At 45.4% G+C, this 21692-nt stretch overlaps 2 protein-coding genes across 6 annotated transcripts in view; one reads left to right on the plus strand and one right to left on the minus strand.

Moving 5' to 3' along the window:
- LOC119253347 (zinc finger protein 420-like) overlaps positions 1-21692 on the minus strand; it is a 316892-nt gene that overhangs the window by 248471 nt on the left and 46729 nt on the right. For 3 of the 5 annotated variants that reach the window (XR_008552958.1, XR_008552961.1, XR_008552962.1), the window contains 2 exons: positions 9941-10116; positions 9667-9794 (listed from right to left, as the gene is read on the minus strand). Coding sequence is in view for 1 of the 5 variants with exons in the window: in XM_054698276.1 (XP_054554251.1) it covers positions 11286-11314 (29 nt within the window). In the remaining 4 variants the exon portion in view is untranslated. Of the gene's footprint in view, positions 1-9623; positions 9795-9940; positions 10117-10589; positions 11315-21692 lie in introns of those variants that run through there. The other 2 variants (XR_008552959.1, XM_054698276.1) reach the window with 2 other exon arrangements.
- Positions 1-21692, plus strand: part of LOC119251621 (zinc finger protein 420-like) — a 365165-nt gene that overhangs the window by 170239 nt on the left and 173234 nt on the right. The gene's annotated exons all lie outside the window — the stretch shown is intronic.

Consider the following 21692-nt stretch of genomic DNA (forward strand, 5'->3'; position numbering starts at 1 on the left):
GCCACTGCAGCACGAGTTCGATCCCCGGCCAGGGGATCCCCCTTGGCCAAAATGTTTGGAAAAAATAATATTCATCCTATCAGAATATTTAAACACCAATAAACTGTAGAAGTTGGGTTTTTCCAGTTTATCAGAAAGAGACTACACAGATAAATGTCCTGACAACCTTAAAAGAATGTACACAGCAGGGTTCTGAACTAAGTGGAAACATACTAACAGTTAACAGCAGAGAATGCAGAAAACACAAATACTACACTGACGCTAGATATCAGTGAAAGAGAAACCATGGACATTTTCATTATCATTGAAATTAGGAATTTTTCAATTGAGAAAGTCACAAATACATACATGCGGACATGCCTATTACAAAGCACTATGGAAACAAACATGGAAAGTGACATGAACTGATTAAAGTAATTTCCTACCATTGTATATACTAGAATTTTTTTATTTATACTATGAACTGAGCTATATTTCAGAATCTTATGCACCAGAATACATACTATGTATATGATGACGGTTCTCTTTCATAAATAGAGATCACAAAGCAGTATGTCTGATGTGACTGGAATGAAACGGAGACTGACAGGCAGAGGCCTCGCTGATTCAGAACCTCCTCTTGTAAAGCGCGACCGTCCAGGGAGACTTCCCTTCCCAGAGAACACTCACACAGTGACAAACTCAGGGAAGGAAACTTTCAAATGAAACATCAATTACCTAAGTCACTTAGTTGCTCCCCAAAGTCATCATTCCTGGCAGCTCGGGAGCAATCATGAGGCAAGAGCACAGGAGCCAAGTCCACTCAGAAGACTAAGGGCAGCTACCACGGGACAGATGCTCTCAGGGCTGACGTGCCGTGGAGCCTGTCCACTATGCTGACCCAGAGGGCTGAAAGGCTAAATCAGGTATGAAGCTGATCTGAGACAAGAATACTCTCATGCAGATGTCAGGCCACATATATGCCTCACCCTGTAATCTTTAGAGATTTCTTTAGTTTCTCTTGAGCAAATCCTTTCTTACCTACACATCTGTGGATCATCCAGGACAACAAATTCTGGTATATTTGCATTTTCTTTTTTCTATCTATATTTTTGCATTATTCATTATTACTTTTCAAATTTTGTGTGGAAGATCTGGGGTGTAAGCCACAGGTGCAGGGGGTGAGAGGATGCACTGGCAACAGAGTCAGGAAACAGAACACACGGACTGACTAAAGGAAACTGCTAAACGGAGCAACAGGCGAGACGGAGAGGTCTACTCTGCCATATGTGGGCCAGCTCCCTGTCAGGGATCATTTCAGGTCACAGCAGCGACAGAGCTGAGACTTAACTCCTAGGCCACCAGGAAGGCCCTAGATGGCTTTCTTCCTCAGAGACAAGAATTCATGGCTCCCTGAGTCACACAGCATAAGGCAGATGTAGCAGGAGAAGGACTGAAAAAGAACTATCGTTTGCTCTGTGAAGAACAGCCAGGGGTAAACCCAAATGGAGGCAGAAATCAGTTAGGCTTCCTTCCAGCTACTCTAGTCAGATGAACTGACTTCAAAGATCACACTCAGCACACAGCAGTGAAATGGAACCTCAGAATAAATCTCTGAGGCAAGATTATATTGTCACAGACCCTTCTTGCTCCTCTAGGGTCGCTTGCAAATCCTCACAGGGTGATAAACAGGCCTCTCAAATGTGATGAGTCCAGTCCCTGAATCACCCCAGAGTTTCCATGATGTTCTTCTGCTCTAAAATATGGGTGTGGCTTCAATTCAATGGTGTGGATTATAATGTATCAAAATCCCCAAAAGGTCCTAAAAGATGCAAATCCATCACATAGAAAGCTTTAGAAAGTGCTCCCATGAAAATATTCTTCCTTGGGCCTCCCCTGGTGGCACATCGGTTGAGCACTCGGCTGCGAAGCTGCCCGCAGCCTCTGCAGTGCCGGTTCGATCCCTGGCCGCTCGCGAGGGTCCCACATGTCAAGCAGACCTCTCCTGCCGCCCGATGCTCCCCTCAGCAGTGTACTTCGGTCCTTCTGCCTGTTCTGCTCCCCGCTCTGGCTCTGGTGAATTCTCTCACCCTCCCGGGCTTCTGACTGTACCCAGTGCTTGTATAAATAAATAAATAAATCAAAAAAAAAAAAAAAAAGAGAAGATATTCTTCCTGGGCAGAAAGTCAGACTAAAGAAACTACAGTTGAGCCTGGAGCAGCGTGGGTGCTGGGGCACTAATCCCCTGGCCACGCAGTTGAACAATCCACTTGAGTTAACCTTTTTGAGTTAAGCTCCACACGCTGAACTCAGAAAGTAGCGTGATACCTATATTATAAACTACATTCTAATAGAAACTAGGGGAAAATAAAATGTCAGTAAAATGAGAAACAAAACAGGTTAATAGGACCGTGTCATACTCCTCAACCTCATAACCTTACATGGTCTGTCTATAAGTGGAACCATCTCATAGAACCATAGCAATATTTTCTTATATGGACAAAATTTTGCATTTCGAGTAAGTGCAAGGGTTTGGACCGCCTGTCGAGTTACCGCTATGGTTTTAGAATATTTTTGTTTTCACTGGTCCTTAAGCTAAATACCCTCTTCTAAAAGGTCGTAGCACACCTGCAGACCTCAATCCACAGTAGACATCAAACAGTTCAACATTGTGAGACCTCCCTGGTGGTGCAGGGGTTAAGTCTCAGCTCTATCAAGCTGTTACCAGCCACTGTGGTGTAAGTTTAATCCTGGCCAGGGAGCTGACCCACACAGCACAGCAGACCTCTCCTGTCTCTCACGCTGCTCCCCCTCAGCAGTGTATTTCAGTAGATCTGCCTGTTCTGCTTCAACAATGTCTCTCATCCACCTATAACTCTGGCCTAGATCCTGGTTTTTCTATGCATAAATATACAGAAGAAAATCTTAAAAAAAAACACAACAAACTGTTCAACATTTTAATAACATGACATTGGGTGTGGAGAGCAATTCCAGCATGACTGGTGACACTTTGTCTAGTCCCATGGCACAACAGAGGCTGACAGCACTGGACAGAACACTATGATCAATTTAGAAGCACCACAGAGAACACTGATCAATGCAACATGAAAGGTACCAGGTAGACAAACAGCAGCCATGGGCATGAATAGCAACATCCAGCAACCACAGAGGATACTAGAAGAATAGCAACAGGAACAGCTACATAACAACTGCAAAAACTTGGAGAAAAGAATGAACTAGATAATTTTATGCAAAAATGATTCGAGCTGCATGTTTGTTCACAGTGCTCTCAACCAAAGGGTGTATTATGTTAAATTTTAATGATTTTTAGATTTATTTATTTATTTATACAAGCACTGGGTACAGTCAGAGCGTGGGAGGGTGAGAGAATTCACCAGAGCCAGAGTGGGGAGCAGAACAGGCAGACTGACGAAATACACTGCTGAGGGGAGCAGTGGGCACGGCATGAGAGGTCTGCGCTCCATGTGGGACCCTCGCTGGTGGCCGGGGATCGAACCGGTGCTGCCGAGGCTGTGGGCAGCCTCACAGCCCAGCCCTCAATCGCTGTGCCACCAGGGGAGGCCCAAGTTTTAATAATTTTTAACATTCTATAAAAGCTTATGCCTGTTTAATGACAGTAAACAGACTACAGGCTATGTATGTTTCATGCACTGATGATACACTGAAGTTTCCCTTAAAACATTTTTTTAAAGATTTATTTTTATTTATAAAATAACCAGGGTACAGGCCAGATTCGCAGGAGGGTGAAAGGATTCACCAGAGACAGAGCAGAGAACAGAACAGGCCGACTGACAAAATACACTGCTGAGGGGAGCAGCGGGCGAGACAGGAGAGGCCTGCCATGCCTGTGGGATTCTCCCTGGCCTGCCAGGAATCCAACCACTGCTACAGAGGCTGCGGACAGCTTCACAGCGCTGTGCTGAACTGCCTGCGCCACCAAGGAGGCCCCTCCCTTAAAACATTTCTGACGACATAGGATGCAAAGTTGGTGAGTCATAAAAAGTCACAAATGTGGGCCTCCCTGGTGGTGCGGGGGTTTAAGTCAGTGCTATCAAGCTATTGCCAGCCACTGTAGCACAAGTTCTATCCCAGGCAGGCCAGGGAGCAACCCACATGGTGCAGCAGACCTCTCCTTCCTCACCCACTGCTCCCCTCAGCAGTGTATTTTAGGGGATCTGCCTATTCTATTCCCCACTCTCTCTGGTGAATCTTCTCACCTCCACCCCGGAACTCTGGCTTACACGTTAGTTCTTGTAGGAATAAATAAGTAAATTTTCCGGGGATGGAACTGGCGCTGCAGAGGCTGCAGGCAGCTTCACAGCCCAGCGCTCAACCGCTGCGCCACCAGGGGAGGCCCAATAAATCAATCTTTAAAAAAATGTCACAGGCCTCCCCTTGTGGCACAGGGGGTGGAGCGCCATGCTTTGAAGCTGTCCTCAGCCTCTGCAGCACCAGTTCGATCCCGGGGGCGAGGGTCCCACATGGCGTGGCAGACCTCTCCTGTCGTGCCCGCTGCTCCCCTCAGCAGTGTATTTCAGTAAATCTGCCTGCTCTGTCTCTGGTGAATCCTCTCACCCTCCCACTGTACCCCAGTTCTTGTATAAATAAATAAATCCTAAAAAAGTCACAAATGTCCAAATTTTAAAATCTGTACAATGAAAACATCAGCGTGTAAATGGGCCTGCACAGCTGAAACCGACATTAGTCACAGGGCAAGTGTGCTTCCCTACAAAACCACAGCTCGAGGAAGGGAAAAAAGTGGGGGACAGAGAGCACAGTCACGCATTAAGGAGTAATTCCCAGCATACTGCACTGAACCGAGGAACTGACATAGCCCGCCCAAGTCAAAGTTCCCAGGACCACTCAGCACTAAGTGCCTCCCACCCACCTTCTCCCTTGAATGGACGGTCTGTTCACCTTTTATCTCTGCGCCATTACCCTCAAGGGTCAGGAGACAGTAAAAGTCACATGTTCATTTCTAAGTGTCCTGATTCAGGGTGCACAGGAGTCACTAGAAACCTACGCTGTGCTCAGTGGAGAGTGGGGAAGGATTTTCTAGGAGGAAAATGTGGTAGATGGTAAGAGCTGATAAGTGTGTCAACAAGCTCAGACTATTTCCTGCTATCAGGAATCGGATCATTTGCCAGAAAGCAGGGAAATGCAGCTGATTCTGTCCTCTGGCTCAAAGTCCACAATCACCAGTTCTCAGGAGTCCGAAAACTCCTCCTTTTCTTGCTGGTTCCACAGTATAACTGCACCTGGTCCCATCTAAATTGTGCTGGTCCAGTTCACTGCTCTCTCAGGTAGACCGGTTCAAATGGCACAGGTAAGAGTTCCTGTCCAATGGCTCCCCAGCGCCACCGCAGGGCAAACTTCAGACTTTTCCTCTCTCCTCTGTATGTTCAGAGTCCTCAGGTCAGGTAATGGCCAGGGGCGCTTTGTTGTGATCAAAGGTTTCGAAAATAGGGACAGCAGACCAGTGCTGCTCCACTGGGCATGAAGTAACCTCTAAGGGGCATTTTTTTAAAAGATGTATTTATTTATGCATACAAGAGCTGGGGTACAAGCCAGAGGTGCGGGGTGTGTGTGTGTGTGTGTGTGTGTGTGTGAGAGAGAGAGAGGATTCACCAGAGACAGAGTGGGGAGCAGAACAGGCAGACAGACTGAAATACACTGCTGAGGGGAGCAGCGGGGAGACAGGAGAGGGCTGCACCATGTGGGTCACCTCTGGCCGGAGATCGAGTTGTGCTGCAGTGGCTGTGGATAGCTTCCTAGATTGCGTCTTAACCCCTTGCACCACCAGGGAGGCCCCTCTAAGGGGCATTCTTTAAGGATACTCTGGAATTAGGATAGAGTAATTGTCGCCTTTTCTTTTCATTGGAACATGAAACTATTTCTGTTTTTCCACTGAGTGACTTAGAACAAAAGGAAACAAAATGCCGTCACTCCTGTGTGAATTCTGGGAAAGGCCTGGTAACTTTCACGGAAGTCAGACTGACAAGGCGAACTGGTTAGAATGGACTGACAGGAAGAGAAACACCACAAGGCAAGTTTCAACAAAGCATATACCTCTTGTTCGAGGAAACAACAAAGAGAGCTCAGGAGAGTTTGGGAAACTCTTCCCCCCAATCAATCCCTTTCCTCAATCATGTCACCGTCTTCCCCCTTTAGTACCTTTAGCAAACCTGGGAAACAGATGCCCCTCAGAGCACAGAGAAGGAGAGCTGGGAAGAAGCACAACAAGGCAGGGAAATGCACGTGGTCTGCCCAACAGCATCAAAATGCTGTGTAAATATGTGAACAGTCTCCACCAGTGTTACGCTGCTCTTAAAATTTCTAGGATCACTGAAGTCTGACTTCCTTAGAAAGTATTCCCAGCTCACTAGCCCCACAGGGTTTCTCCCCTGTGTGAATACCCCGATGCCGTGAGAGCTCCCTCTGGCAGAAAGTGACCCTGCAGCACTGACAGTCACAGGGCTTCTCTCCTCTGTGAGTTCTCTGCTATCCAGGGATATGGAATTTATAGCAAAAAGCTTCACTACATTCTGGATATTCACAACGTAGCTCTCCTTTGAGTTCCCTAGAGAGGACTAAATTGAGGATTCCCTGCACTCTAGACACTGCAAAGAAGCTATGAAGTGTGAATTGTCTGATGTACACCAAGGACTTACTTCTGAGATAGATTTCCCACACTCTTGGCATTCATGCGGTCTCTCCCCTGTGAGAATTCTCTGATGGTCAGTGAGGTCCAATTTCAGGAGAAAGTTTTCCTATACTCTGGACATTCATAGAGTTTATTGTAGTGCAACATCTCAGATGTACAGTGAGGGCTGATTTCCAGAAGGAAGTTTGACTACAGCCGTGTCATTCACAGGATTGCTCTCCAGTGCGCATTCTGTGATGGTAAGTGAGGGATGACTTACAGAGTAAATTTTTTCCACTGTCTTGACATTCACAGGGGTGCTCGCCAGTGTGTGCCATCTGATGTTTGTAGGGGCCTGACTTGTGGAAGAAAGCCTTCCTACACTGACAGTGATAGGCTTTCCCACTGTATGGATTCTCCGCACTGTATGAATTAACAGATTTTCTAATGCCAAACCAGGTTGACAAGGAAGTAGTAAAACTTATTTCATATTTTTTTTCTTCAATTCATAAATATTTGGTAAACATGTTCATTTAAATGTAGATATCCATTTCATTCAGAAGCTTTTAACCTAACACTCTGCCTCTATCCCTTCTTTCTTACAATGATTCCGTACAACTTGTGATGGTATTTATTGAAACCTCAAGCTTTGTGGATGTCACGGTTTTCCTACAAAACCTACTGATTGGAGGTAATGCAGGGTCATTTTTTAGTCACTTTAAGAAAGAGTCTTGTTACAGACAAGGATCCCACATCTACATTCCTTTCTTTTTATTTCTCCATTGGCACAGTTGACAGTCATATGTTGGTGTTTTCAAAGGCATGTACTCTCCTCCACGTCAAGAAAGAGACATTTGGGCCTCCCCGATGGCGCAGTGGTTGAGCGCTGGGCTGCAAAGCTGCTCGCAGCATCTGCAGCGCTGGTTCGATCCCTGGAGGGCCAGCGAGGGTCCCACATGGCCTGCAGACCTCTCCTGCCGCCCGCCGCTCCCCTCAACAGTGTACTTCCTCAGTCTGCCTGTTCTGTTCCCAGCTCTGGCTCTGGTGAATTCTCTCACCCTCCCATGCTTCTGAATGTACCCAGTGCTTGTATAAATAAATAAATATTTTAAAAAAAGAGGGCCCTTTCTGTCAATTTTTTTTAATGTTTTTAAGATCAGAGGTATGGGGGGGGGGGGGAGAGGATTCACCAGAGACAGAATGGGGAGAAGAACGGACAGCTATTACTGAAATACAGTGGTAAGGGAGTAGCAGAGGACACAAGAGAGGTTGCTGTGCCAGGTTAGCTCCCTGCTGGGACATGAACTCAGGCTGTTGCAGTGACAGCAGCAAGACTTGACCCCTACACCACCAAAGAGACCCTCTTTAATTCGTAATTAAATATGACATCACATGTTTCTCAGAGTTGTAACAGATACAGCAAACTTTGCCTCATCTCTTCGTCCAGCTGATCAAAAAGAAGAAGGTCTACAATGCAGCCTGTGTCCACCATCATAAACAGCTTTTTTCACACCCTTCGGAGAGTAACACTCCTGGTATTCTCTCTGCACTACTTGGTACCTGTGTTTCTACTTGATTCATAACATGTCATATTTTTATCGAGTATTATTGTTTTGACATTATCTTACTTAAGCTGCAATCCCAAGGGTTCACTGATTCTTTTACATTCTTTACAATGAAAACCACAAAAGAAGCTGTAATACAGTCCACACTCTCCCAAGGTATAAGCACCCAACCTGAATCGCTTCATGGTTTAGAAACTACAATCTCAGATTTCCACACCATGTCAGGAACATCCCTTCCCATGATGAATGATTTGCTGGGTCCTTCTCTGCCTCAGTTTCTCATGAAGGGGGGCCATAGGCATTAAACACTATTCATGTCCTAAATAAAACATAAAACACTATTCATGTCCTAAATAACTCTCCAGTCAACCTCCTCTCATTCTATCACTTTGGAGTTAATCAGCTGGTAAATGGCACCTTCAATAGCAATACACAACCTCTAGCCCAGACTGTATATAAAACTATATACACGATGTAGGGCCTCCCCGGTGGCGCAGTGGTTGAGCGCTGGGTTGCGAAGCTGCCCGCGGCCTCTGTGGCGCCGGTTCAATCCCCGGCTGCTCCCCAGCCACCAGAGGAGGGTCCCACATGGCGCGCAGACCTCTCCTGCCGCCCGCTGCTCCCCTCAGCAGTGTACTTCGGTCCTTCTGCCTGCTCTGCTCCCCGCTGTGGCTCTGGTGAATTCTCTCACCCTCCTGCGCTTCTGACTGTACCCAGTGCATGTATAAACAAAATAAACAAACAAACAAACAAACAAATAAAACATGCCTCTATTAAAAAAAAAAAAAAAAAAAAATAAAAAAAAAAAAAAAAAAAAAAAAAATAAAAAATAAAAAAAAAAAAAAAAAAAAAAAAAAAAACTATATACACGATGTAGCAGTGAAACCATCTCTACCCTGAGCTCTGCAAGAAAAGACTTCATTTCTACAACGCTTCCACTGGAGCACATTCTAAAATCACATCCTCCGCTTTTTCTCTTTCACCCTGGTCAAACATTCTCTGTGGTTTCATACATGTATTAGTTTCATTGTCCTTTCACACAGAATATAACTTCAATAAAGTAAAGGCCATTGCTGTGACCATGTTTGCCATCCACTCTCATAGAAAATTGACCATTGTCTAAAATTCCCCATGAACATACTGAAAGAATAAACAAATGCCTGAACAATAACCTAAAGAAAACAGTCTCCGAGAATAAATTACTAGAGAGAATACAGAAAATGTGACTAAGGCAGAATAATTTCCTGCAGTATCAGGGATTGCATACTGGTTAAGAATATTGACAATCATTAAAAGAACAACATTAAATCTACAAGAGAGCAATATTTGGAAAAGGAATAATGAATTACTTTGATACACGCAGACAAAATGTCTAAGGTTTGAACACTGGAAAAGCAGCTCAGCGTGGTCAATACCTGCTGGTGTCTCTGCCTCCCAGCCAGGCATGCACTGACTGACCTGAGAGGTTCTGGTTCGGGGATTCTTCCATATTCCATGGCTGTGCCCTCTGCTCCCAGCAGAGGATCGTTAACACAATGCTCTGTGATGAGCAACAGTGATGATCTCTGATCAAGTCAAATTTCAGTCTATGAAACAAACAAGAGCAGTGTTAAGAGCTGTGCAGCAAAGGTCAATCTGAATCTTTCATGAAAAGGGTGAACACCCACAATCTGCTTGGCCTGCAATGTTCAACCTCGCCAGCACCCAATTTCATAAGCAAGAGCACACTTACCAGTGTAGAAAAGAGCGCTGCACTCGAGTGGTACATCGAACTTTCCTCACCTAGGGACACCAGGTGACTGCAGGTCTCCAGCATCACATCCCATACAGGGTCCTCTGAGCATCATTCAGGTCCCGCCACTCCTCCCAGATGAAGTTCACAAAGACATCCAAAAATGACACCAGTCGCTGTGAGGGAACATTTATCATCATTTCAGGGCCGGCAGCCTGGGTCAGACAGCAGCAAGTGTAAAATCATCTTCTGTTGTGGGTCTCTGATCTTGTACAGGAGGCATCATCTTTGTACTCTACATTGTGATGTGAGCAGAATTCTTAGTAGGAATAGCCTTACCTCTGGATTAACCCATTAGCTCCTAAAAGTACTTTCATAGCTTACCTTATGAATTTGGATATGTCTTTGAGGCTAAGAATTACATGATGAATATAATTTTTTCCTTGAAGAGCTGAAAACCTGATTGGCAGGTAGAATAACCACATACCTGAAATAATGTGCTAAAGAGCTATGTGGAAAGCTGTGATGAAGACACACCCGCAAGAGAAGAAAAAACAACAGTGTGGACTACCAGGATGCACTTCATTGAAGACGCTTATCTCTTCCTTATAAAAAAACAAACGTTTGGGCCTACCCGGTGGCGCAGTAGTTGAGCTCTGGGTTGCGAAGCTGCCCGCAGCCCCTGCGGCGCCGGTTTGATCCCTGGCTGCTCCCTGGCCACCAGAGGAGGGTCCCACATGGCGCGCAGACCTCTCCTGGTGCCCGCTGCTCCCCTCAGCAGTGTACTTTGGTCCTTCTGCCTGCTCTGCTCCCCGCTCTGGCTCTGGTGAATACTCTCACCCTCCCGCGCTTCTGACTGTACCCAGTGCATGTATAAACAAACAAACAAACAAATAAATTAATAAATAAAAGCATGCCTCTATAAAAAAAAAAACAAATAAACGTTTATCTCTTCCTTGTAAAAAACACTGTCATCAAGATGAGACAACAGCAGATGTCATAGTATGAGAAAATAAAAAGCACTCGCCATGGTAACTGACCTGCAGAGAGCACACTGCCAGGCAGAGTTCCGGGCAGGGAGATGAGAAAGACAGTAAAAGTATTCTGGAACTAAAGTCAGTCAGGTTACATGAACTGTGGGACATGTGAGCTGAATTCACCAGTATCAAATGTTATCTGATCATATGCTAATGAAAAGTATGTACAAATCTGTGCCAATATTTTATTCCTGTGCCCTCAAAGCTGTTATTGCCACATCAGACTAAACAAAACCTAGACCCTAACCCAGAATGCTCAAACAATGAGGGGGAGATAAGCAGAGGTAAGAGATGCTCACCTGATAGACTCATAGGAATACAGACCCGGGCAGTACATCTAAAATGGAAGGGTGAAGGAGAGAATAACTAGGTAAGAACTTGGTGGCTGAAGGTAGAAGAAATATTTTCATGACATGTTGTCCACATGACCAGCTGGTAGATAAGGATGTTTCGCATGCAACATGTGTTTTGTAGATCAGAAACTCTAAGCTGAGAATAGAAATTTGGGGATCTCCAGGATATTACTGGTATTTTCATCACCATAGGCAATGACATAGCTCGACCAGAACAAAAGGAATTGAAAGAAGAGGAAAAACAACTGGAAGACACTAATATTTACTACTGGAGAAAGAAAACATTGATGAGAGCAATGAAAGACTTCTGGAAAAGATGACACTGGGCAAAAGAAAACTTCAATCTTGAGAAATCTGTTCATGCATTCCATCATCTCTTATTGCTATGTACAAAATTGATTAGGACCTTCAACAAATACTCTCCATTTTTTGTGACCAAAAAAAAGGGTTAAGAGGATTTTTCCTTAACATTCAGTATCCTTGACACAGGCACAGGTGACACTGACATTCACAGAGACAAGGAATAACAAAGATGCTCAGTTACCCCTTATTCACAAAGGGTTAGGATAACTCTATACAACAGAAAAAAGAAATCATAAGTAAAAACAGTCATAAGTAGTTACAATTCATCCTTTGAAGATTTTGAAAATCACATTAAAGCTACTCTAAAGAGGAAAATTCATTGAGCAGAGTATAAAATAATATAAAGTCTTCACATACACGGGAGCTCCTGGACAGTAGCAATCAGAGAAGAAAACACTGAGCAATATATATAACATGACCAAGGACAGAGAATGAGCAGGAAAAAAATAAAACATGAGGATTAAAAAGAAATTAAACAGATGGACAGACAGAGCAGTGTGGTACGTAATTCCTTTCTCACCCTCCCCCACCTGTCCTACCTGCCTAACTGTATCAAAATACAACCGATTTGGCGTATCGGTTGAGCACTGGGCTGTGAAGCTACCCACAGCATCTGTAGCGCCGGTTCAATCCCCGGACGCCAGCGAAGGTCCCACATGGCGCGCAGACCTCTCCGCCCGCTGCTCCCCTCAGCAGTGTATTTCGTCAGTCTGCCTATTCTGTTCCCTGCTCTGGCTCTGGTGGATTCTCTCACCCTCCCGCGCTTCTGACTGTACCCAGTGTTTGTATAAATAAATAAAACAAATCTTTAAAAATAAATAAATATCAAACCTAAGACAATGTGTGTTTGAAGGCCACGAAAAGGTCCCTAACTGGAGTGTTTCAAAGATCCTGAAGACTGTATTACTCCAGGTAAACGAAAGGGAGAAACAGAGTATTACTTAATGGAAGTAACTAAGTATTGTCAATTGTCAGCTCTGTGGAGATTTTATCCAGGGCCAACCAAGGGGAGGCCCCTAGACAGGAGAGGCAGGACAATTTCCACATGTGAAGTCATGTGAAGTATTTGTATTTTCTTGTGATCATGCAGAGTGTTATAACTGAGTATAGCAGGAACCTCTAAACGAGGGTCTAGTGTCACTTCAGTCCCCAGAGATACTTTAGGTACAAAAAAAGGATGGCAAAACACCAATACCATGAAGTGTTTTGCAAAATTCTTCAAAATACTGTGGTGTTATTTTAAAAACACTCAACAATATCCGGGGCTACTAACAGAACAAAAAGTGTGTAGTTGTTGAAAATGCAGTCAAAACGATTTCAGATATAAGGTGTCGAGAACAGAGCCTGCTAGCGATTACGTAACACTGTGTAGACAACCACCTGATTGTTCTCATCAGTGACCAAAAGCCTTAACATGGAGAAATTGGTTCATGCTGATGGGCAACAACTTATGATCAAGTATACATCAGGATGACATGAAAAATCAAACAGCAGGGCTTCCCCAGTGGCGCAGCAGTTGAGCACAGGGTTGCGAAGCTGCCTGCGGCTTCTGCGGCGCCGGTTCGATCCCCAGCTGCTCCCTGGCCACCGGAGGAGGGTCCCACATGGCGCACAGACCTCTCCTGCCGCCTGCTGCTCCCCTCAGCAGTGTACTTTGGTCCTTCTGCCTGCTCTGCTCCCCGCTCTGGCTCTGGTGAATTCTCTCACCCTCCCACGCTTCTGACTGTACCCAGTGCATGTATAAACAAGCAAACAAACAAACAAACAAATAAATAAAACACGCCTCTATTAAAAAAAATCAATCAGCATTATTAAAATACATAAAGTTCACATATAGTCTAAACAAGGCATTCAGAGAGCTCTGTATGCTCTTTCGTAAAAGTCAGGATTCAGGCATGTAAGAAGCATCTGGACCTTCTGCTACCAGAATCCCAGAGTTTGTGTTCAACACAGAGCCTGTTCACTAGGCTAATGTGAATGGACGAGAATTCCATGCCCTTTTGTGAAAGTCACCTGCTCTTTCATCACGTGCCTGTGAAGATTTCTTTTGGCAACAACATCAAATAATATTCATGATCTCTATTACGACCACGAAGAGACATCAGGACTCTAAGAAACTGTCAGTATGTTCCCTAAGGACAAAAGGATGAAATGATTTGAACTTCAGCATGCTTCTTGTTGCATGAGGATGATCGAGAGGTGACCTGAGGACAGCAAGGGAGAGGGCTGACCAAAACATTTGCGAAAACTCACATACACCAGCACGGAAAACTGCTCAGGAGGGATGTCCCAAACTTGCTTTATCCTTGGAAGTCTCCTCAGTTGTGACCTAGTAATAGAGGCCCACTGGGGCGGACATGTCCACAAGGCCTCACATATGTGGCATATATGAGCTCACGTACACGGCGTGCGAGGCAAGGTTGATTTGGCTTTCTCTGACTTGTGAGAAAATGCAGATGTCTTTGTTCATAATTCCTATATAGCCATGCTGAGAAAGGTAAAGAATCATTGCTTCTGGCTCATAGCAGTCTCCTGTCTGGTGTGTCCTTCGCGATCAGTGTCCCAGGTCTCTGAACCCACTGGAGGCTCACATTTCTCTGTCTGACTTCTATGCCAGCAATGAAGCCCATGACTCTTCTGGGTGATTTAGATCAATCTTTTGAGTCAACCACAAACAGCATATCCATTCAGATTTTCTTCATACATAATATATGACGCCATCTTAAATTTGCCAGAGCAAGTTAGATGTGAGCAAATCCATCCATTAGAGGAGGGTCCCTTAGATGTTTGAGGTAGCAACAATCAACACGACGTGACGTATGTATGAGGAGAAAGCCATGACGTACGTAGAAGAAGTAATTTAGGGCTGAATTACATTCATCTATTCATATCTGAAGCATGGCTAATAAGAAAGGACACAGAAAATAGGTATACATGACCCAAACCATTGTCTTCAATTTTTATTTATGTTGTTTAAAGATGTATTTATTTATGCATACAAGAACTGGGGTATAGGCCAGAGGTGAGGGGGGGTGAGAGGATTCACCAGAGACAGAGTGGGGAGGAGAATAGGTGGATATACAAAAATACACTGCTGAGGGGAGCAGCAGGCAAGACAGGAGAGGTCTGCTGCTCCATGTGGGTCAGCTCCCTGGATGGGGATGGAACTTGTGCTGCAGTGGCTGCCGATAGCTTCACAATGCTGCAACTTAACCCCTGTGCCACCAGGGAGGCCTCTTGAACTTTTAAATTACACTAATATTTAGTGTTTTAATCTTGGTTTATGCTCCATAATCATAGTCTCATTTTAGGTAATGTATGGCAAGTGTAATTAACTTCCTACTGCACTGTAATGTCTTAATATGTATCTAATTTTCATTATAAATTACTTTCTCCTATTTTCGCTTCTTTCAAGTTTCCAGTATGAAAATCTGGTGGTTTCCAAACATATATTTGGACAATCCATTCATCACTTTCCATTTATGGGTTTCTCTCAGTAGGCACTCTCAGATGCTTAGGATGATTTGACTTCTGGATAATCACTTTGCCACTTCTGGTTAAACTTCTGGACTTCTGGCTAAAAAGACTAAAGTCAAAAAATTCACTTTACAATTTTAACCTTTCTCTCTGATGTGAATTCTGTGATGCAGAGTAAGACCTGACATCTGGGTAAAGGCTTTGCCACATTCTTCACATCCGTAAAGTTTCTCCCCAGCATGAATTCTATGATGTTGACTAAGATGTGATGGCTGTTTAAAGGTTTTCCCACATTCTTCACATTTATAAGGTTTCTCCCCAGTATGAATTCTATTATATCAAGTAAGTTTTGAATTATTATTAAAGGCTTTGCCACATTTGTTACATTTATAAGACCTTTCCCCAGTATGAATTTTGTAATGGTCAGAAACACTTGACATCGAGGTAAAGGCTTTGCTACATTCTTCACATTTGTAAGGTTTCTCTCGAGTATGAATTCTGTGATGTCAAGTAAGATGTGATTTCTTGTTAAAGGCTTTGCCACACACTTCACATTGGTAAGCTTTCTGACCAGTATGAATTCTCTGATGCTCAGACATGATTACAGCTTAAAGGCTTTCTTACATTCTTCACATTTGTAAGGTTTCTGCCCAGTATGAATTCCATGATGTTGAATAAGTTTTGAATTAATATTATTTTTTAAAGATTTATTTACTTATTCAAGAACTGGGGTATAACAGGGCAGATTCGCGGGAGGAAAGTAACTAAGTAACTCAGTAACTTAGTACTTAGACTAAGTAACTTAGTCTCTGGATTCACCAGAGACAGAGCGGGAACAGAACAGGCAGACTGATGAAATACACTGCTGAGGGGAGCAGCGGGTGTGACAGGGGAGGTCTGCACACCACGTGGGATCCTCGCTGGCCGTGCGGGATAGAACCGGCGTTGCAGAGGCTGCAGACAGCTTCACAGCACAGCGCTGAGCCCAATGCGCCGCTGGGGAGGCCCAAATAAATAAATCTTTATAAAAAAAAATGGACAGGGCCTACCCAGCGGTGCAGTGGGTTGAGCACAGCCCTATGAAGCTGTCCACAGCCTCTGCAGCGCCAGTTCGATCCCAGCTGGCCCGGGAGATTCCCACATGGCGCAGCAGACTCTCCTGTCTCGCCCACTGCTCCCCTCAGCAGTGTCTTCAGTCCGTCTGCCTGTTCTGCTCCCCACTCTGTCTCTGGTGAATTCTCTCACCCTCTTGTGCCTCTGGCCTGTACCCTTGTTTTTGTATAAAAATAAGTAAATCTTTAAAAAAAATTTAAAAAGTGGACAAAGGAAGTACATAAACTCTTCTCTAGAGAGGAAATTCTAACGTCCTACAGAAATAGGAATGTTCATCTTAACTTACTGTAAGAGAAATGTAAATTAAAACCACACTGAGATGCCACCTCACTCCTTGAGAATGGCCCAAATAAAAAAGAAGAATGGAATTCAGAACGGTGGAGAGGATACAGAGAATAAGGAGCTCTCATCCACGGTTGGTGGCCATGAGAGTTGGTATAGTCTCTGTGGCTAATGGTGCAGAGGTTTAAGGAAATAAAAATGGAAATTCCACATGATCAGCAATACTTCTGTAAGTTATATATTGAAAAGTGAAATCTCAAATACAAAAAAAGATTTATCTACACCCATGAGCAGAGCAGCACTGTTCCCAACTGCCCATTCATGGCCCAACCTACATCCCGTCAGCAGAGGCAGGGACAGGAAGGGTGGAGCACACGCAGGGGAGCACTGCAGGGCTATGAGGAAAGAGGAAGTGGTGCACCGAGGACAAAATGGATGTACCGGGCCGTGATTACCTGGAGTGAAATAAGTCAAAAAGTAAAGACACATGTATCAGATGGCTTCACTCATCTGTGGAATATAAAAACCCAAAATACATTTACAGGCAAAATACAGCAGGAATACAACTTGAATGAGGGAAAAAGAAGACAAAGGTTACCACCAGTGGGAAGGAGGAAAGGGTGGAGAAGAAAGGGAGGGGGCAGAGGGGGATGGGCCAGGGTGGTTTGGTACAGGGGTAAAAAGGGTAGGGCAAACCTATTAGGAATGTAAGAGAAAACTGACCACTATTTCAGCAGAAAGCTTTCAGTGCCACACATGTCACGACAGACTAAGGAAGCCAAAAATAAGTAAAAGAAGTAAACATGTAGGGCCTCCCTGGTGGCACAGGTGGTTGAGCGCTGCACTGTGAAGCTGTCCGCAGCCTCTGCAGCGCAGGTTCGATCCTGGCGGGCCAGGGAGAATCCCACAGGCACGGCAGACCTCTCCTGTCTCGCCCACTGCTCCCCTCAGCAGTGTATTTCATCAGTCTGCCAGTTCTGTTCCCCACTGTCTCTGGTGAATCCTCTCACCCTCCCGCACATCTGGCCTGTACCCCGGTTCTTGTATAAATAAATAAAACTTAAAAAAAAAAAAAAGTAAACATGCAAACAAATATAGGAAGTTTTTTTTGAAAGATTTATTTATTTATGCACACAAGAACTGGGGTACAGGCCAGAAGTGTCTGGGGGGGGGGGCGGCGAGAGGATTCACCAGAGACAGACCAGGGAACAGAACAGGCAGACAGACCGAAAACACTGTTGAGGGGAGCAGCGGGTGAGCCAGGAGAGGTCTGCTGTGCCATGTGGGTTGCTCCCTGGCTGGGGATTGAACCTGTGCTTGCACTGACTGCAGATGGCTTCATAGGCTGCCTCTCAACTCCTTGCACCAACAGGGAGGCCCAAGATTTTAAACAATTAAAAAAGTAACCAAAATTGGGCCTCCCCGGTGGCGCAGTGGTTGAGTGTTGGGTTGCGAAGCTGCCCGCAGCCTCTGCAGCGCCGGTTTGATCCCCGGCTGCTGCCCGGCCACAGGAGGAGGGTCCCACATGGCGCACAGACCTCTCCTGCCGCCCGCTGCTCCCCTCAGCAGTGTACTTCATCAGTCTGTCTGCTCTGCTCTACCCTCTGGCTCTGGTGAATTCTCTCACCCTCCTGTGCTTCTGACTGTACCCAGTGCATGTATAAAGAAAACAAACAAACAAACAAATAAATAAATAAAACATTCCTCTATTAAATAAATAAATAAATAAATAAATAAATAAATAAATAAATAAATAAATAAAAATAAATAAAAAGAAAGCTATGCTTCTAATTTACACTTCAGGTCATGAACTCCCATGAAGTGCACCACAAGCTAATGCAAACACATCACTCACCAGAGATGGAGTCACTGCCTGCTGCTCTCTCACATGCGCGAGGACTCCGGAGGCGGCGCTGGGAGAGGGGATGGAGTCCAGCAGAGAGGGCGGAGGCAGCTGCACGGGGCCCCGGAGTGTCCTGTCCAGGGCCCCCCACACTGCCTGGGAGCCCAGAGAGTCACCGCCCTGACAGCTGTGCTCACACTTCCATGGGATGGGGTTCCTCCCTCCCTCTCCCACACCCCGCCCCCGCCCGGCCTACCTGCCTCCTGCGTCGAAACACAAGTGATGATCCAAGAAATTCAAAGTTCAGAAACTTAAAAGTTTTCGAAGATGGTTAGTCACATGCAAAACCGCTGACCACAGTTTCACGGGAAAGGTGCCCCTGATGGACTGTTTTGCGAGGACGCTCCCAGAAATGGTTCGGTGCGCCCCGCTTCCCGCCTCGGTTTCCCGCCTCGGTTTCCGTGGACACCCCCTGACACGGCGTGGACCTGCCCTGGGCGAGGCCCGGAGGCAGGCAGAGCACTCGGGAGAACACGCGGTTCCCCGGGGAAGACACAGCCCGGCGCACCGGGGAATCGCCCAGTAAGGCCGGGACTTCTCAGCCAGCCTCAGCCAGGCGGAGGGTCCCCTCGGCTTCCATGCCCCAGTCACACCCGGCACACCCGGGAACCGGCTGCAATGCAGACGCCCTCCCCACACCCCGGGAAGGGCCGTGGGGCGCCCGTCAGGACCCAGACGTCCCGCCCCGCGCGTCTGAAAGGCGGGGACGCGGGAGGCTTCCTCACCCACCACGCGCGCCACCGGCGTCACGCCCAGAACTCCGGGGAGCGCGAAGGGGTCCGGTGAGGGGCTCCCCGTGTCCAGAGCGGGGTCCCCGAGACCCCCTCAACCGTGGCCCCCCCCCCCGCGCCGTCCAGGGGCCTGGGCTCCCCCCACGCCCGCCCTCAGGCCTCACCGGACACTTCCCCATCCGCTCCCCACCCCGCACGCCCCTCCTCCCCACTCCTCCCCACGCCCGTACCCCCGCTCGCTCCCCACCCCACGCAGCCCCCCACTGCCCACACCAGGCGGCAGGGCTAGAGGGCCAGAGGGCTCAACTAGTAAAGGATTAGGGATGTGGCCAGGTAATAGGAGGAAAGCTTAGTAACAGTTCCTGTAGCAAGTGACTAAATATGGACAGAATACTATTTCAGGGAAGTTGATCTTTCAGAAAGTTAATTGGAAAAGGAAAATGAAGGTCACAGGCACCTCAGATATGTCTAGATTATGTCCAAGTTATAATACAGAAAAGGAAAAATATAAAATTACAAAAAAATCTTAACACAGCAACCGTATAAACGTTTACTGCTGTTCACTGGTATTTCTGATTCTCCTCCTCTGAGGTCACCTTGGGATTTTACCCACTCTTTGGAACCTAGGGGTAGCAGTGTATTTCAATCTGCCTGTTCCGTTCCCCACTCTTCGCCACTGAATCCTCTCACCCCACCCTGCATCTCTGGCCTGTACCCCAGTTTCTTGCGTGCATAAAGAAAGAAAAATAAACCTTTAAAAACTAAAAACAAAAACCTTCCATAATTCTCTGTAGTTTAGTATAGGTGGCTGGTGTTAGGGCTGGATGGCCAAATATATCTTTCCTCCACCTCCGCCCCCAAATTATTTCAAAGACCTAATCCTCAATACCTCAGACCAGGATTGTCTTTGTCAACAAGGTCTTTAAAGATGTAAATAAGGTAGGGCCTCCCCTAGTGGCACAGGGGTTGAGCTTTGGGCTGCAAAGCTTCCTGCAGCCTCTGCAGCACCAGTTCAACCCTCAGCCACCAGCAAGGGTCCCACATGGTGTGCAGACCTCTCCTGTGGCACCTGCTGCTCCCCTCAGCAGTGTACTTCGGTCCCTCTGCCTGCTCTGCTCCCCACTCTGGCTCTGGTGAATTCTCTCACCCTCCCGCGTTTCTGACTGTACCCAGTGCATGTATAAAAACAAAAACAAAAACAAAAATTCCTTCTCATAATAATTTTTGCAAAGTGAGAAACAGACATAGGTAGTTATACGACTTGGCTAGGATCATGCAGCTATTAAATGATTAAACCTAACTTAAACCTAATTGATTTCTACTGAAATTCAATAATTAACTCATTCAACATTGACTGCTTGCCAAATGGAGACAGACATTAATATGACAATAAAAATAGACTGTAGGATTGCAAACCTGAGAATTATTTATGTTTCTATTAATTTAGGCTTTTTCGTGTATGAAATTTCACTTGCCATCCAATTCACCTGTTCATAGTGTTTAATAAATCATAAATCCAATCCATACTTATTATGACTACATTGCCTTTCTTTTCAATTAACAGTGAAATAAGTAACAAAAATGCATACAACTAAATGACAAAATTCCTGTTTTTATCAGAAAATGTGTATTTCAGACAGACATAGCTTAGAAACCCCTCTAGACTCTGGTGAGAAGACAGAAATATTTATGGTGAAAAGTAGGGTAACAACCTATAAGGATGTGATTGGCCAAGAAAATCAAAGGAAGATTCAGAATTTCAGCCATGGGAGGGACAAAGTAGTTAAGTCAAAGAGGGGCATCTCCTTCATAGGGATGGGCTAGAGACTGATACAAGGTTTTTTTTTTTTTTTTTTTATGCATACCGGAGCTGGGGTACAGGCCAGAGGTGTGGGGGATGAGAGGATTCACCAGAAACAGAGTGGGGAGCAGAACAGGCAGACTGAAATACACTGCTGAGGGGAGCAGCGGACAAGGCAGGAAAGGTGTGTTGTGCCATGTGGGTAGCTCCCTGGCCAGGGATCAAACTTGTTCTGCTGTGGCTGCGGACTGCTTCATAGGTTGCATCTTTCCCTTGCACCACCAGGGCATGCAATCATCAGCATTTATCTTTGTAATAAACTCCTCCTTTTACAAATCATCCATTCAATGCAATATTAAATACCTACCCTATGTCATCTATTTATTAACCATATAATTCAGCAACATGTTGATTTTTCCTTTTTCAAAGGAAATTTATTTTGTCTTGCTGCACGAGAATCAAGAAAGATTAAAAGCCTATGCACACAAGCAAATAGTTACCAGAAAAGCTTTTTATGATACATGATTCTAACATGCCAGAAGAAAATTGCATTGAAAATGATGTAGTCTATCACCCAAAGCACTGATAGTGAAGGCAAAGATCAACAGCTGCGACTACATCAAATTAAAGAGCTTCTGCACAGCAAAAGAGACAATAACAAAAACAAAGAGAAACCCCACCAACTGGGAGAA

This window comes from Talpa occidentalis, unplaced genomic scaffold (assembly GCF_014898055.3).
Source record: "Talpa occidentalis isolate TD23 unplaced genomic scaffold, MPIMG_talOcc4v2.1 talOcc4.2, whole genome shotgun sequence".
In the NCBI taxonomy this organism is placed as follows: domain Eukaryota; kingdom Metazoa; phylum Chordata; class Mammalia; order Eulipotyphla; family Talpidae; genus Talpa; species Talpa occidentalis.